Source organism: Tupaia chinensis, unplaced genomic scaffold, assembly GCF_000334495.1.
Source record: "Tupaia chinensis unplaced genomic scaffold, TupChi_1.0 Scaffold000377_5, whole genome shotgun sequence".
NCBI lineage: Eukaryota > Metazoa > Chordata > Mammalia > Scandentia > Tupaiidae > Tupaia > Tupaia belangeri.
In genome coordinates, this window is record NW_006159879.1 from 2292177 (window position 1) to 2309994 (window position 17818).

Below are 17818 nucleotides of genomic sequence, written 5' to 3' on the forward strand. Positions count from 1 at the left end.
GTGGCGTGTGGGGGGCAGCACGAGCCTATGGCTAGACTTCCCCACCCCTACCGCTAGCCCGTGAGCCAGGGAGACAAGCTAACCCCGCCGTTCTCCATCCCCTCTCCCAGGACGGGTGAGGGATGCACCTGAGAAGTGTGTGCACGAGGGAGCACATAATCAGCGTCGTGCGGGTCACGCAGTCACGAGCATCCTAGTCTGTACGCTTACGCTGTTTAAATCAATTAAGGCAGTCCAAAACGTTTCGTCATGGCCTCAGGGTTAAGGCTGGCAGATCCCTCACGGGATGACCATGAGGGTCAAATCCCAGCCTCGGCAGCTTGATAAGTAGGTTGGATGGTCACGTATGTCCATGTGCATGAACCCCACGCTCTCACTTTCCCTGTCTCCAGCGAGTGCATGTACTCTTCTCACAAAAAAAAAAGTTTTCTATCTTACTGCGGGGACGGTGGCAGAGCAGGACCCAGGACACTGCCCTCAGTTACCACGGAGATGCATTGCTCTAGTGTAACACGCGTCACCTCCAACGGGAACACGCCATGCACTCCTCGGTGACTCCATCACGTGGCCGGCCCCTCGCAGGGACAGTGGCTGCTCGCTAAGCCCCACAGGGAGCTCTGCCTGACGCTCGGGGTTTCCTGCCACGACACAGTTCGGCATATGGTGACAGTCACTGTCCTTTTTTGTTTTTTCATATTTGATAGATTTTTTTAATCAGTTTCAGAAACCTAAGCCCATATACAAAAGCAGGAACACATTTAGATACCTCTTTTGAAAGAATGTTTGTCTTTTTGAACTGAGTTTTAAAAAATAACAAAAAGCAACGCCATTAAACACCGTTTTGAAAACTTAGAAGTGCCCCAATACACTCAGTCTCCGTCATCTGTGAAACGGTGCAGCTGCGACACAACGGTCAGGCCACAGCGGCGGAGTCGCACACACACACCTGCCTGCATGGCTTGCTGTGTAACGTCCCTCTCAATGCGAGCTTGCGTTTGAAACACACGAGGGACAGGAGTCCTCACAGCAGAGGCCAAACTTTAATCCTGATGTGTGCGGAATTTAAAAGGTGACCGACAGTTAATATCAGAGTCCAGAAGGAACAACGGGAGGGCATCATTGACAGTGCAAGCAGATCGGGCCTCAGGACTTTCACCAAGGCTCGTGACCTTCACTAGCTCTGACTAAGTATGTAATCAAACATGGCCACGTCTTCCTTGGTGACCTAAAATTAAGACAGAAGCTGTCACACGGGCACCTGCACCACTCAAGCCTACAAGCCTGAAAGCCTGTGTTGAAAGCCCCGGGCTGGTCATCCACTCGTCGCTGTTCTTGCTTTTAGCGAACACCATGCAGTTTAGAAAATGTAGACTAGTGTCTAAACAGGATGTAGATACCAGATGAAGATTTAACTCGAAATTCGGGTCAAGACAAAAAGGCACAACGAACTTCAACTCAATTTTATATGCACAAGAATTGAAAAATCTGAGCCACTTCAGCGAGAAATTGATTCTAAAATTGATAAAACCTATAAGTAATCAGAGGCCAAACCTCTATATTAAAACATTCTCTAGCAAGTAAAAATCTTGGAGTTTAAACATACACTTGTATCCACTTTAGATACAAGACAAAACTCACCCTTTAAAGTGGCTCCACCTTGGCAGCTACAAGGATCTGTACCAGATGCACACCTGCGGTATGTGGGTTATTGGTGAGAACACCCAGCATCACTGTCTATTAAAACTTAAAATGATACCAAGTCACCTGGGCCAAGCTCCTTGGTCTACCTTGAACTGAGCGTTGAACAGATACTCTGAAAATGCAATTACCTCAGATTGCTCTCGTCCATGCACAGTATGTAATCAAACGTGGCGAAGTCTTCCTTGGTGACCTAAAGGTAAGTAAGAGAGAAACCGTCACATGGGCACCTGCACCGCTCAAGCCTACAAGCCTTAAAGCCTAACAGTCCTGCTGCATTTGAGGCTGTGACTCACTAATTACCAACCTAGCTAAATAATAACTTAGGTTGAAGCAGAGCTAATTTATTCCCAAACTTTAGTCACAACACCATGGTGAAAGTCCCTGCGATGGCCATCCACTCCTGCGTGACGCGGACACTGCTCCAGCTCCTCGGCACCCAGAGAGGACGGTGTAGACACACAGTGTCCTGGGGAAGACCAAGGCACAGGGACCCTGTGGTCAAGTGGCCAGAGAAAGTTCCTCGGCAGGGAGCACGAGTGGGGACTGCATTGACAGTATCTTTGGTGACTACCTGGGATTTCAACATGACACCGCTTGGTGTTTTGATGCATTCCAACCTGAAAACGTCCACTATTTTCTGACACTGATTTATAAAGATGTGCCCAGGGAAATGACATAGGAGCTGCTGGAGATGGTTCAGCTCCCAGTGACTCCAGCACTCGGGGCAGAGCAGCGAGCCAGAGTGAGACACGGGGCTTCCTGCCCCCTACTCGGGGCGCTGTGCTGGCCATCAGAGCCACCCGGAGACACGGGGCCTCCTGCTCCCTACTCGGGGCGCCGTGCTGGCCATCAGAGCCGCGCGTGGTGAACAGCCCACGGCACCATCTCAAAACCTAGCAGGGCACTGCTGATTAGCTGCTCTGTTACCCTCTGGATTACTTGTGTAACAAATGTTTCCTTAATATTAAACATTGTTTCTAGTTCTGGATCCTTAGAAAATAAAGACTTAGTAACTGTTACTGAGTCAAACAAACCATCCCGATCTTTGTTTCTGTTTATTTTTTGAATTTCATGTACTCCTTCAATGAGCATGACAGACGCCGGGCAGCACCCCACACCCACAGTCCTGACCCCACAGCACCAATGGGCACGGCGAGCGTGTGCCTGCCACCCTGGAGTCTCTAGATGGAAACCGCATGGCATCACGTGTGCAGCGTGGAAACCGCACAGCATCATGTGTGTAATGTGGAAACTGCACAGAGTCACGTGTGTAGCGTTGGGTTGTCTCTGACCCCCCACCCTGCCCAGCTTTAAATGGGACTTTCGCTTGTAAAGAATGTGGGTGAGGACCAGCACATGGCGTAGCGGTTACATCACTGGACTCCCACATGGCTGACTGCGGTTCGAGTCCCAAATCCAGTGCCTTGAAACGCTGGGCACATGTGTGCACAAGATGCTGGGAGGAGAATGGAGGAGAGGAATAGCCGTGTGGCCATATCCCCAGGGGGTGATTTCTCACTCTCCCTCTCACTGTCTCTGTCTCTCTCTCTCTCTGGCGAGTGTGCACACCCTAAGCCAAAAACCTCTTAAGAAAAAAAGAAAGGATGTGTGTGTAGTGAAGGGGTGCCCTGCAGTTACGACTGACACAGGTCGTGGAAATTAGACCCTCCCATCCACGACAACTAGAAAACCACAGAACGCAGACCGCCCCTTCAGGCTCACCGACGCTCCTGGGAACGAGGCACGAGGCCAGCGCCCGCGGGAGCACGTGGCCCTGCCTTGAGGCAGCCATGCAAACAGCGGACCCAGCTGTGACGCCGGGCACCGAGCAGACCTTGGCGCAGGGGCTCGGGCTTCACAGGGGCAGCCCTTTCCCTCTCGACAACGGTTCAAGTCCTACGCCCACAGCTTGTTCACAGGGTTATCTGAACCAGTACTTGTCAGTCAAAGCGAGAAAACCTTTAAACATTAATCATCCAAAAATAGCGCAAACTCACTAGCTATTACTCACTAAGTGAAAAACCACTTTTCAGCACAGAGCCTGTGAGGAGCACGGCCCTGCTTGGACGTGCCTCGTGCCTGCCTCCGCCCACGCCCGCTCAGCACTAGCGCACAGCAGGAAGGAGCGTCCTGGCCAGCCCAGGGTGACCATGATCGTCCGACACCTCGCCACCCTTGGCAAGTGGCAGTGCTGGAAGCCAGTGCGAGAAGGCGCCTATGGGTTCCAACAAACCTCTGCTCCGGCCCTCAGACCTCGGAGCCAGTGACCTGGCCACTGACACCTGTGCTCCGGGCTCCGACGAGGGGACCTTCAAGGAATGGGCGGCAGTGTCTGGCACCCAGCAGTGCTGCCTCACACCCTGAGGGTGCCGGGCAGCTCCACCCAACCACCCGGACCCAAATGCCAAGAGTGTGAGGCTGAGGACCCAGAGGATCATGGCACAAAGGGCAGAAGGCCAACCTCTGTGTCTCAGGGGCTGTGTGGAGGAGAGGTGTGCGGGCCAGCAGGGCTGCAGCCCAGAGACCAACGGTCCAGGGAGCTGAGCCCGATGCACACCTGCTCTCAAAGCAGCTCGAACGCCACCGTGAAGCTCGAGATCCCTGTGCTGAGGAAGCCCGGCGGAAGTCACAGCCACCCAGGAAGGGGAAACGCCACTGTGTGAGCTGCCCAGCCAGAGGGCCGACCTCTCTGCTGGGGAGCTCAAACCTGAAGGCCACAACTCAGCCTCGTTCCAAGGTGGTCGGCCCTAACCTATCTCCCTACCAAAGGAAACCCATCTGGGAGCAAAATACTGTGGTCCAAAGGTACTGCGATTTCCATGCCCGTCTCAGCCTGGCTCACTCCCATGTGCCGTGCGTTAGCAGACCTCAGAGTCCGTGCAGCACATGCTCGGCAGCACAGAGAGAGGTGAAGAACGCACCTGGGAACTATTAGGTGTCAGGGAAACCGTGACACACTTCTGCACAGAAAAACGGAAAAATGTGTCATGTTTTCCCGGCAGAGTGTACCTGAGCCAGCAGGTAAATGCGCTGAGACCGCGGACGGCTGGAGCGCACGAGCACATTGCCTCAGAGAACAGGTCGGAGCCCGGCTGAAGCTCACAGTGAAAAGGACGGGAAATGAAGTATTTATGTTCAATACACAAAGTTGAATCTCAGGAGAGAAAGTGAAGTAAAATATGAACAATAGTAGCCCAGAATTTTCCAAATTGATGCAAAACATCAACCCATAATTCCAGTATGTTCTGGCTGTCTAGAGCACACTGCTGAGAGCTGAATGCCAAAAGGAAGCGCAAGGGAAGCAGAGGAGGCAGCAGGAGTCAAAGGACCAGGCCGACAGGGCGGATGGGCCTCCCACAGGTCAACGCGGAAACACCACCAAGCTTCCGCAAACCTTCCAAGAGAAGCCCCCACCTGGCTGCTGAGGCCACGCAAGCCTGATCCTGCGCAAGGCGGGGCATGCCCGGCAGACAAGCTAGAGTCAGTCACCCACAGACCCTCGCCTGCAGGGCCCCAACCAGAAGCAGCCTAGTGTCCACCAAGAGCGAGTCACAGTGACACTCAAGGACAGAATCTCTGCAGTGCCACCCCGTGAAGTTAAGAAGGAGGTAAACGTCCAGGGAAGACTGGGGGACAGGGCTCGGGCTGAGCTCAGAATCTGTGTACAAGCTTGGGGCGGGTTTCCCAGAAAAGTCTGCACTGGACTAACGGGGCCAGCAGGCTGACGGCTGCGCTGAAAAAACCAGGCAGGCCCAGCTTCGATGGGCAGGCACCAAACTGCACACTGCCAGGGCTGCCACAGGCTCAGGTCCCAGGTTGATCTGAAATATGCATCTGGCAGAGCGCCCGGACCGACGGGCGGTGGGGGGAGTGCGCAGCCAGGCTCTGGAGGCCCCCTCTGGTATCTGCACGTGCTCAGGAAAGAGAGAGAATAAACTTTTAAAAGTACTGGGAAGCGACCAGCAGGTGGCGTGGTGGTGATGGCCCTGGGTCACACACGGCCAACCTCCGTGCCAACTGGGACCCACAGGCCTGAAAGATCACACCACACATGCGTGTAAGTGTGCACAGGAGCCTGTGAGAATGGAGGAGAAGGGACTGCAATGTAGGCATCCCCCTGGGGGTGATTTCTCCTCCTCCCTTTCTGTCTCTCTCCTGTGAGTGCATGGGCCCTATGGCAAAACCCTAAAATGGAAGCATGGGAAAAATTAGGATGCAAAACTCTACTGGAGGGAGCCAGCTGGTGGCGTGGTAGTTAAGGCAGATGGATCCCACATGGGTAACTACATGGTTCAAGCCCCAGGCCTGGAGGCTTCAAAAAAACACACTGAGCATGTGCTTGTGCGCATGCATGCCCCAAATCCCGAGTTAAAAATGGACAAGGGAACGTGATGTGTCTACCTCCCCCCCAGAGGGTGCCTTTTCTCTCTTCCTCTCTCTGGCGAGTGTGCATGTTCTGCAGCAAAAAGTTGTTTAAATGGATGAGAATAGTTACTCCCGAACTGTGACAACTAGTGACAGAAAGGAGCTGTAAGTGTAAGGAGGCCTGGAGCGATGCCCATTGTACTTTAAATTGTTACAAAGTTACACTGCTGGCAACATTTTTCTTAAAGGTTTCAAAGAACAAGAACCAGATACTGTGGAAGTACTAATTCAAAACCAGTATGTAAAACTGTCCTTGAAAAACAGCTTCTAGCTTTTTAATTTTATTCTATAATTTCTAATTTACATTTAATAGCTTGGCTTATTTAAAGGCCTAAGTATTAAAAAAAACCTTCATTTGCATCCAGTTTTTTAATTTTTTCTTTTTTTTTTTTGAAGTTTGCTATCGGGCACGTGTACTTACTTACGGAGTGAAACAGACACAGAGAGGGAGGGAAAGTGAGAAATCCCCAAGAGGCATGGCTACACTACAATCCCTTCTCCATTCACTTCTTGAGACTCGGGGCGCGCACACGTACTCAGTGTGTTTTCAACTGCTGGGTCCAGGACTTGGAATGCGTAGCAGCCACGCAGCATCCAGCAGCCTGAACCTCCATGCCACCTGCTGGCCTGCACCCAGCTTTATTATACACTGATGTGCGTGAAAAACAACGTGACTTTTAAAACAAAACACTTGGGGCTGGCCCTGTAGCAGGCAGTTAAGTGCCATGGTGGAGGCCACACTCCACGTGGCTGACTACGGTTCAAATCCCGGCCCTGGAAGCAATGCGCTGGGCCACGTGCAGGTGCTCCGGACACTGCCAGGGTGAAGAGCTGGAGGGAAGAACTGCAGGGGCCCATCCTGCTGGGGTGCTCTCTTCCTCACCTCCCCACGCCCCTCACACACACGTTTCTCTATCACACAAAAGTACACTGGAAAAGACTCAAAGCACAGCCTTCCTAATGCTGAAGATCTCCTCCCTGCGAGGTTGTGCCCTCACGCAGTGGTGAGCAGACACAGGCGTGCGGGCAGCAGGCCTGAAGGCCCAGTGAGCACATGAGAGGAAAAGGCCCCTTACAGAGTCCCGAGTACCTGACTGAAACTGAGAATGCGGGACCTGCTGGGCGGGGTTGAGCACACCTGGAGCTGCCAGCGTCTGGTACCACAGCCCTGCGGCTGCTGTGAGACTCGCGCCCGGAGGGCTGGTGAGCTGCAACTCCATTTCCACCAGACCACTAAGCCGACCGAACGTGCACACGTATGTGGCGCTGCTTTAGCTGGTGACGCGCACATTACAGCCAACAGGCACAGCACCTGTGGTTTAAAAACCAATGGAAGTAGGGGCCAGCGAGTGGCACGGTGGTTAAGACGCTGGACCCCCACGTGGCTGACTGTGGTTTGAGTCCTAGACCTGGCAGCTTGAAAATCACACCGGGCTCGTGGGCATGCTCAAAATGTCGGGAGGAGGACGGCGGAGAAGGGACTGCAGTGTGGCCATCTCCCAGATGGGCGCTTTCTCACTCCCGTCTCTCTCCAGGGAGTGCACGCACCCTATGGCAAAAACCTACAAAGAAGGCAAAACCAGCAGAATTCATGGAGACGGCTCAGGCCAGGTCTCGGCACATTTCCAGTGAACACCAACATCACGCGAGCCTCTGAGGGCTCAGAGCCAGAGGCAAAACGATCTGTGCACCAGCCGGCAGGTCCACGCCGAGCCCACACCCGTGAACGCCCAGTGGGCTCAGCTCTCACGACTGCTCGGCGGGGGCTGCACGTCAGAGAGCAGATGGGCCTGCCCTACCTGTCTCGCTCTGTGGGCCGTGCTAATGCCATGACCTCTCAGGCAGCTCACAGCTCGGGGGTCCGGGGACCGGCCCACGTTCCAGTCAGACACCGCGCCGCTGTCCATGACCCACTGCAACACAGAACACACGTCCTCGAGGTCAAGAACGGTACCTGCCGGGCTACGTGGCTCATGGGGACGCCGTGCTTCTCCATGCAGCTCTGTCCTCGGTAGTCGGGGGGGTTCCCTATCTCGTACGCGGAGGTCGCCGCGCTGTCTATCCTCCACTGCAGGAGAAGAAGAAAGAAGCTTTTCGGCCATTTCCTACCGAATCGTCAGGCGGGGCTCTAAGACAACGCATGGTACTCACGTTCTCGGAGACGTTCTGGTCGCTCACGAGTTTCCTGAAAACAGCTTCTGCAATCGGAGACCGGCAGATGTTACCTTAAAGAGGGGGCACAGACAGGGTTAGGCTTGGTGCTGCCAGACGCTGGCCCTGCCGGCCCAGGGTCCCCAGGGCCACCCTCCCTTCAAACCAGCTAGCTGCTAACCCAGGACCCACACACCCACTCAGGTCAGACAGGGCTCTAGAACGACTGGCAGGACAGGACGGGACTGTGCTACACGCGTCACGGCTAAAGGCGCAGATGAGAGCCAGCAGGGAGAGACGCGGAGGGCACGCAGCCTACCCACCATCGCTGTGCCGCCCTGTCGAGTGCACCGCCCTGGGGAGCTTAGACAGCCCTGGGCTTACATATGCAGCAGGACGGACAGACTCCCTGGCTGTCTGTACCGAGCGCCGGGCCCACACTCGAGACATCTCCTCAGTGTAAATGGGGCCACTGGGACAGAGACCCCTAGAAAACTCCAAGGCACCTAGGGATTAGCTCCGTGCAGCCAGGACAGTGGCCACATTCCCCACCACACAGGAGGAGAGAAAAAAGACCCAGACTCCTCCCAAAGCAGAGCTAGCCCGTGCCCAGAGAAGCACGCAGGTGAGGTGCAGGGTCCGCCACAGTGAGTGAGTGTGGCACACAGGCACCACGCAAGAGCTGCAGAGGGAGAACAGCTCCACAGAGCATAAGCCACACGCCGCCCTTACGAGGAGAAGGGGTACTGAGCTGGGGTGTGGAGGGTCTCAGTGGGCCAGGAAGGCGCTCAAGTCCAGGCAGTCGGGAACTGGCGGCCCCAACAAGCCTCGAGGACATGAGCTGCCAGGGCCTGGAGCTTCACGGCCTCGGTGTGGAACCCGAAGGTCTTGAGGGAGGGGTGAACTCCACGAGCACGCTCTGCACACCCTCCGCAACGAGCCACACCCTGCACCAGGGCCTGAAGACAGTTAAGACAGGACCCCGACCTCCAGGCCACACGGCCAGTCGGGGCAGCAACCAGAAGCTTCATGTGTGCTGAGCCGTCCCGTCCCTCAGGGCACCACCCAGCTCCGCCTGAGACCAGGGCGGCCTCAGACCCTAGGAGCGCGGAGTCCGCTGTGAGCCGCGCGACCTAGTGGGGACCGGACCTGAGGCGCCAGCTCCAGGGCGCGCTGCCAACGCTGAGCATCAACGGCAGAGAGGTGGGGCTGCACAGAGACCGTACGTCGGCTGCTTTCGGATTCGTCAAAATGCCTGCGGCGACAGGCAGCGACGACGCAGCGGCACTGCTGCGGGCTCACGGCGGGAGCAGGCTACGCGGCACACCAAGCCAGGGCAAGCTCATGGCCAGAATGCGCTCCTACACCACGAAAGCCTGCGCCTGGCCGCCGGGCCTCACGTGCCTCCCCGCATGCCCCTCACGGCGCCGCTCACCCAGCCACGCCGAGTACAAAGCAAACGTCACTGGAGCCTCTTCCCCGAGGGGAGACTCCATGATGAGACGCAGAGACCGAGGCTGCCCACGGAAGGAAAGCTGCGCTCACAAGCACGCCGGGGCCCTCACTCCCCAAGCCCACTTCCTATGTGTCAATGCCGCCTTGAGACCTTCAAACTGCCTTGCCACGCGGAAAGGAGCACCGGAGGCCGGTGACGTCCTTCGAAGGCGGACAGGCATAAACGGGAGAGCAGCCACGACGGAGGCACCACTTCGTCACTGCGTCTGCCCGGAGCTCCACGCGCAGCTTACCGCCCCGCTGCAGGGAAGAGTCCCCCCACCTGCTGCAAGGACATCCAGCCGGGCTGTGGCTCAGAGGGTAGCACAGCTAGACAAAGTAATGAGACGGCAGAGGACACGGAGGTGCACGGGTAGGGGAGAAAGCGTCACTGGCGTGCAACCCAGGGAGACGAGTCTACTGACGCGGACAGCAGGGCCACAAGTTCGCTTTGCTTCTGCTTCAGGTACTTGCAGTAGGGTGCATGCACTGGCCAGACAGGGAAAGCGAGGAATCACTCACCAGGCGATGGCCACGCCACAATCTCCTTCCCTCCACTCGCCTTTCAGGATCCTGGACATGCACACGCGCACCTGCTCTGATTTTCAAGCCCACGGTAGGCCATGAGGGAAACACAGCCTTCACCACCATGCCACCTGCTGGTCCGCAATGCTGGTCTCTGAGCAGTGTTTTCAGGAGGCTGAGTACAAAGGTGACACACACTTTTGCTGCTGAGCAATCCCACAGCTGCAAACACTCGAGTCTTTGAATAATTACACACGAGCAAAACTGAGCTGGTCACTCTGTCAATACGCAGGATGGGGCGGTGGCCGTGACTGGCCGGCTTTCTGGCTCCACCACTCAGGTGAGTGGTCTCTTCTGAACGTAGTCTACACACTGTGCCATCGAAGAGAAGCAATGGCCAGGTGGAAACGTCCCGAACGTCGTCCTGCCACGCACAAGTGCAGGCCTCCCTTAGTCTGTGGGGAGGGACGCAGAGCACCCACGCCCCTCAGCAGAGACAGCTTTCCAAAGGCCCACAGCGGCCAGTCTCCGAGACACCAGAGCTGCTCCAGAGATCTCTGAGCGCGGCTGGCACTGGAGCACATCTCGGTGGCCCAGAATGGGTCACATGCTTGCTTACTTGCATGACACATTCAGGCTGCTCGATGAGCTCGATCTGCCACCTCAGAGAACGGCAACCGGGCTGTCAGCAGGTAAGGTGCTGCTTTCAGAGCCAGACTGGAACTGCGGGTGATGGACGCACACTGCATTTCGATGTTTTTCAAACATGAGCAGATGTGGAAAGACAGCCAGGCCGCTCGCTCCCAGTGGTGCGTGATCGCCTGAGCTTTCAGGAGAGTGCGGCACTTCTTCGCAACCACAGAAGAGCCCCAATCTGAGAAGAGTGGCTCCGTGCCTCATTCGTGCAAATGCAGGCAAGCCGACGCCATGTGTGCTACAATAGGATCAACTGCTCAAGACCACGGATGACGGCAGATCGAACACACCCGAGACAGCGTCGGGTCTCCATGTGCTCCAGAGCACAGCCATGAATGCACTGACACGCTGCTTTCACTCCAACACCCTACCTTTGCCACACAGGGCTTTCTACAGGGACAAACGCAGGAACACTAAGTGGATGGACACAGCAGCACTCAGGCGGCGCGGTGCGGATCACCCAGGTGGGACGGTCCCACTGCAGGACAAGCTTGAGGCGCCGGCTGCGGAGTCTGCACAGGGTGGGCTGTGGTTACCGCTCTGCGTCAGTGTAACAACAGAGATAAAGCCCACAGTAAGCATGCTGTGCTCAAACCGTCCCAACCACCTTCCCCGCCCAGCTCCGGCAGGGAAGAACTTCCGTGAACTCGGTCCCTGGTGTCCAAAAGATTGGGGACTGCTGGTCTAAACACAGACTTTCCTTATGAACTGAAAAACAAACAAAAAAAAACTTGGCAGACTGAAGGTGGAGAAAACACCTGAGACTGACCAACCCGAGTTTTATTAGCACTGGAGCCTCAGACCAAGGGAAACTGCTTTTATGCAACAGTTCCACGAGAAACAAGCAGCCATGCAGAAAATGGACTGGGGAAGGACCTGACCTACCGGGAACAGGTGGGGACCCAGCAAGCCCTGTCTGACCAGGCTCTGTGGCCTCTCTGCACCATTTCTTTCTCCAGGCAGGGCAGGACCCTCTGGAACACAGGCCTTAAGGGAGAGAGAAGAGAGAAGCCCTCCTAGGTTCCATTGCTTTGGGGGAGGGGCCTGGTCTCTGGAGGAGGGGAAACTCTGATCCTTATGACTTGGAGGAGAGACAGGGATGGAAGCAGGAGGGCGGTAGCTTGGGGAGACTGCCACGGAAGCTCACAGGCACAGTGCACCCTCTGGACAGGCTGCTCTGAGCCCCATCACTGGGAACTACATTAAAGCGATGGAGATCATGCTACACGGCATCTCTGCGAACAGGTGCAGCTGGGTTCTTCAAAAGCACAAGTGACACACACTGACCCCCCGTGGGTGAAACCTGGTCGTCTCAAGGTGACAGCCTCCAGTCACGACCTCGGCTTACTTTGCTCTCCCCCAGACTTTGGGCTTGCAGTATGTTAAAAACAAAATGTAAACAAACCAAAATTTAACAGTTTATTTAAACAAAGGGCAGGTGATTTAAGTTGGGCAGTCTCCCAGAAGATGGTTTTGAGACTCCAGCCAACCGCGTGGTCACAGGGCACATCAGCGGACAGGAGTGACACCTGCTGTAAAGGGAAGGTGTGTACAAAAGGGGAGGCATGAGGCAGAGACCACCAGGGACAGCTGGAGGGTGGCCGCACGAGGCACCCAGGGCAGGCTTCCTGGGATCGACTGGAGTGGCTGATCCGATTTCGGCTTATCCATAGGAGTCCGAGTATGGGGAGGACAGTGCCCACTCAGGCCCTAAGAGTTCAGTTTAACAATTTTTTAAATGTTTGAGAGATTGACTAAAATTTATGGCATGTCTGCCTTTCGTTATTATTACAAATGACTTTGTCTTCAGTGTAGAACTTAGGAAGGTTTTCGGTCTCTGGCGTGGCGTTTGTGAGTCAGAGTCCATCCACACAGCAGGAAAGGGGGGGTCAGGAGCATGCAATGCTCGGCACACGCTAGCGAGTGCGGCGCCGCCTGAGTCTCAGAGGTGTCCGGTCTCTGGAACGTGTGCCACGGCCACGGGAACGACATGGCTGCCACCAGCACTATTTCAGCAGCTTCCTACAGTAATCATTCTACTTGTCGCTGTGGACCCTGGGCGTGCTGTCAACAGCAAACACGCCATTCCAAATCAAGAAAATCGTTGCTACTGTGGAACTCTGAAAGGGATGACAGAAGCCTGGTACCGCAGCAGCTGAAGGACTAGGCCTGCCCTTTACAAACTGACAGCACTAGCTCGAACGGGTTTCCCACAACAAAAACCCTATTCACAGTCTTACAGGCATGCTCACCCACTCCTTTTCCCCAGATTGCTACATTTAAAACAGGAAGAGAGGCCAGCGGGCAGTGTGGTGATTAAGGCGCTGGACTCCCACAAGGCTGACCACAGTTCTGACCAAGGCCCTGGACCTGGAGCCTTGAAAAACACACAGGGCGTATGTGCGTGCATGCCCGGGGGCCTGCGAGGAGAGCGGAGAAGGGACTGTGGGGCGATGCCAGCCACCCTCGGAGGTGAATTCTCACTTTCCCTCTCTCCAGCAAGCACAGGAGCCCTATAGCATGCATGCACGCGTGCACACGGACGCGTGCACACGGATGACTGCAGATTAGAGTAACACCCACATTGCCAAAATCAGAAATCAAATGTCTGCTTGTCTGCATCCCTAGTGACTTTGTCACGGCCTGGAGCGGCAGCGGTCAGCGAGCACAAGGCTTCACCCCGGCACAGGTCCTGAACTCCTGCACTGCAGTCTGCAGGTTTCCAGAGGAAAAGCTCCTGCTGTGAGTCCCCAGCTGGCCTGGTGCTCTGGGTGCCGGGTCCAAGGGATAGCAGCTTCCCTTACACCGCCCCAGGCGGGTCACAGAGCCCTGACGGTCGGTCCTCCACCTTCACACCCTTCCAGAGGGTCACAGAGCCCTGACCGTCCTCCACCATCACACCCCTTCCAGAGGGTCCTCCTGAAACCTGGGGTAAAAATGCCAACTGGAGAGGCCAAGATTTCGAGACAGACCCTGATGCCCCCCCCCGCCCCCGCCTGTCACCCCATGAGGGACGTGCAGGACAGGGTCAGGGTGCCCGGGCAGCTGGACACGCAGGTTCCTGGAGAGAGGCGCTGAGTCGGCATGGTGCTGCGCCTCCCACACGCCCTGCCCGGGGCATCTCGCCGCCTGTGCTCTGAGGCTCCTTCATAAGCCACCATCCGTCCTGAGCTCTGTGAGCTGCTGCTCCACGGGAGTGATCGACCTGAGGGAGGGCTCGTGGAGGCCAGAGCTCCAGGGGCCCCGCCTGCGACTGGCGTCCACAGTGGGGAGCCAACCGCGGGGGCTACGGGAAGGCAGGGTCGCCAGAACTGGCCCAGGTCAGAGCTGCCAACTGGGCATGGGCGCAGAAGCGCCGTCTCGCTCCTGGAGAACCCCCACCCACTCTGGGGCCACAAAAGAGACCTGGGTTGCGGGACACAAGAAGGAAGAGTTTTGTGGGCACCTTTTTTTCCACCAGGCAGCATGCCCTATGCCCACTAACACCTTCGTCTCGAGGGTGGAGACCCTCAGAAGACACTGGTCAGGCTCTGGGCGGGGAGGCTGACCCTGCTTCACCCGGTGAGCCCAGCCCCAACACAGAGGGACCGAACCCAAACTCTAACCCTAAGCCACCATGCTGGCTGGGCACAACCACCACCTTCTCCAGGAAGTCCTGACCAACATCAGTCTTCCTGACCTCGCCCAAGCCAGCGGCGCGTGCTCAGCCAAGCACCCGCCAGTGGGAAACCCAGTCCCAAAAGGGCCAAACGAACACCATGAAGGAATACCGACTTTAAAGTTGGAAGCATCCAGCCCACCCTCTCAGGGTCCCCACTGCCAGGGCTGCCACGTCTCAGCACCTACCCATCTCCCTAATCTTCCCAGAACACCGGCCAGTACCTGCCCGCTCCGCCGCCCTGGCCCTCCTCCCACCCAATCTCGACAGGACAGCTGGAGCCTCTGTTCAGGGGTGTGTGTGTGTCTGGTGTGCTAGACAGGGCCTCCCTATCGTGGTCCCCTCCCTCGGTCACCATGCCCGGTTTCTGAGCGTGCTGGGAACTGGCCGGGCTTCCAGTGTGGCCTTAGCACAGCGGCTGATCGAGGGACATTTCTTTCCGGACTTAAATCGGACAGTCCCCACCTGTGCACCATGGCCTTAGGGGGCTTACCACACTCCGAGTAAGTCCGCACCCTCACACGGCATCCCGGGACCCGGACCTAAAACAGGGCTCTGAACACCACGGCTCCCAGCCCACCTCATAGGCATATAGACCACAGAGCTCAGGGTAACTTTTACTTTTTAGTAGCTGGAAAAAAAAGAAACATACAAAATATGCTGGGGGGCCAGCAGGCGGTGCAGTGGCTAGGGTGCTGGAATCCCACATGGCCGACCACGGCTTAAGCCCTGCTGGCTGTGTCTCGCTTTCTCTCTCTAGGAAACTTACATAAATAAATAACATAATAATAAATACAATAGTCCGCTGTGAAGTGAACGTTCTGTAGCTCAACCCGGTGTCCAGGAAGTGCTGCTGGAGCGCAGCCAGGTCCCACGACCGGGGAAGCCCTGCACTGTCCCTCTGATGCAGCCCGGGGCTAGCATGGGTGCGCTCAGGCTCACACAGAGTGTGCAGGGCCTGCCCTGAGTGCTGTGGTGTGTAAGGAACAGCTCCCATGAGAGCCCTGGAGAGCAGCGCTCAGGCTGCGGAGTCCAGCAGGGCGAGGCGCCTGCTCGCCTGGCCAGCACGGTCCTTCGGAGCCTTCCCCTCCAGCAGGGCGAGGCGCCCGCTCGCCAGGCCAGCACGGCCAACACTGTCCTTCGGAGCCTTCCCCTGCTTCCCCCGGCCCACAGGGCTTTTCCACAACCTCCCAGGCTTGCTTCCTCACCTCCTCCAAGGTTCTACATGGAGCCTACTGGGCCACCCACCCCTTCCATGTTCCTCTCACACCTCGCACCAAACGCAGCCCACGCTGGCCAAGACGGAGGTGAGCACCCGGCACCTGGGCCTCCGCTCTGGTCCGTCCATCGCGGCCCCTGCAGCAGGAGGTGCAAAAGGACGGTTACTAAGACACACGTGCACACGTCTGCCCACAGCACCTGCACCACCACGCCATGTGCGTGAGCGAAAGCTAACGGGCCCCGGATCCCAGCAGGTGTGACCCGAGCATCTACCACTTGACGGCATTATCCCAGCAGCCGCCCCGACAGAGCACACCGAGGCCCACGAGGCAACCACAGGGACCAGTGGCCTGCCCAGGCCCTCAGAAATGGGTGCCCACAAGTACCTGGTGGTGCCACTTGCGGTTCCTAAAGCCAGAACACGAGGGAAGTCAGTCAGTCCCTGCCCTCGACAGCAAATTCACCAGGTCTCAGCACGCCGTAAGATAATCGTAATGGAATCTGTGTGACCCGAGGCGCCGGGACGGCCTGGGACAGCAGCCAATGGGCTAAGGACGCAAACAGGACCATGTGAGTCTGCCCAGACCAGGGGCTATCAGAGAAAATGAAAAATGGGCTTCCTGCAAGGACCAGCAGATGGCATCATGGTTACGTCACTGGACACCCACGTAGTTGACCACAGCTCAAGTCCCAGACCCAGTGACTTAAAACTCATGCTGGGCACTTGTGTGTGTGTGCCCAAGATCCTGAGAGGAGAACGGAGAAGGGATTGCAGTGTGGCCATCCCCCCGGGGAGTGATTTCTCAATTTCTGTCTCTCCGTCTCCTCTCTCTCTCCAGCTAGCGCACATGCCTTATAGCAAAATATCTATTACGAGAATAAAATTATTTTAAAAAAGGGTTTGCTCCAAGCTGGCCCCACAATCGGAGGACAGAAGCCCCTAGCAACACAGGGCACAGATGCTCTGAGGGTGCCCTCGGGCATGGCGGGAAAGGGCCCAGGAGAGACTGAGAAGGGCCTGGCAGGCTCCCCGTGAAAGGAAGAAACTTTACCCTGCAGGAAGAGGAGAGCATTTTAAGCACCTGGACTCCTGACAAGTCTGGCCTCTCTAAGGGGGGAAAGCTGGCGGACACCTTGGGGACTGGGACACCAGGAGGAACCCACATGAACCCCCTCTGAGTAAGGGGCTAAGTGGAGATCCTCCAAGAACACGAGCGAGTCTACGCTGGAAGTCACCTGAAGGGAGAATGTACACCCGTCCCTCCTTCGCCTGGAGAGAGGGGACACTGGTGCATGGGCTGGTCACCAAGGTTATGCAGACCAGAGCCCTGGCTCAACTTCCCCCCTGGGGACTGTGGACCCGCAGGCTCCCGCTCCCCTTAGCTCTGACCTTTGTAAGGACAGACCAAAGTCACCTGGAGGCCCAGGGACACGATGGAGGGGAGTCAGGGACAGTGTGCGGATGCTAGGGGACCCGGGGACACAGGCCAGGCAGGTGAGGGGGACTCAGGGATACAGGCCTTGGAAGTGCAGGAAGCTCGGGGATGGCAGGCCAGGCAGGTGCAGTGACTCAGGGACACAGGCGAGGCAGGTGGGGGACCCGGGGACAGCGGGCCCGGGCACGTGCGAGGACCCGGAGGTAAGGAGGCTGAAGGCAGAGTCGGGTGACCCAAGGTCTCCCCGCCCCCGGCCTCCGAGCGCACAGGCCCCGGCGCAGCCTCCCCGAGGGTCAGCTGGGTGGGTCGGCGCCCTCTTACCCAGACATACGAACAGCACCGACTTGGGCACCCGCTCGGCCATCTTCCCGCGCGGACAGAAGCCCCGGCGACCACGTCGGGCTTCCTCAGACGCGGCGCGTGCGTACTACCCCCGCCCCCAGCCCCCAGCTCGCGCCTGCGCAGTCGGTCTCGCTCGCATAGCCGCTAGATAGCCTGCGCCTGCGCAATC

The 17818-nt window shown here is 56.9% G+C and overlaps 1 protein-coding gene across 4 annotated transcripts in view; it reads right to left on the reverse strand.

Annotated features, from left to right (window-relative positions):
- ACP1 (acid phosphatase 1) overlaps positions 1-17782 on the reverse strand; it is a 19856-nt gene extending 2074 nt beyond the window's left edge. For 2 of the 4 annotated variants that reach the window (XM_006153529.3, XM_014589775.2), the window contains exons 1-4: positions 17629-17782; positions 8278-8351; positions 8081-8194; positions 1830-1891 (exon numbers count right to left, since the gene is read on the reverse strand). In XM_006153529.3, coding sequence (XP_006153591.1) covers positions 1830-1891; positions 8081-8194; positions 8278-8351; positions 17629-17671 — 293 coding nt within the window. In that variant the 5' untranslated portion in view covers positions 17672-17782. Of the gene's footprint in view, positions 1-1829; positions 1892-7925; positions 8195-8277; positions 8352-17628 lie in introns of all 4 variants that reach the window. The other 2 variants (XR_003550249.1, XM_006153530.3) reach the window with 2 other exon arrangements.
- Between the last annotated feature and the right edge of the window lie 36 nt (positions 17783-17818).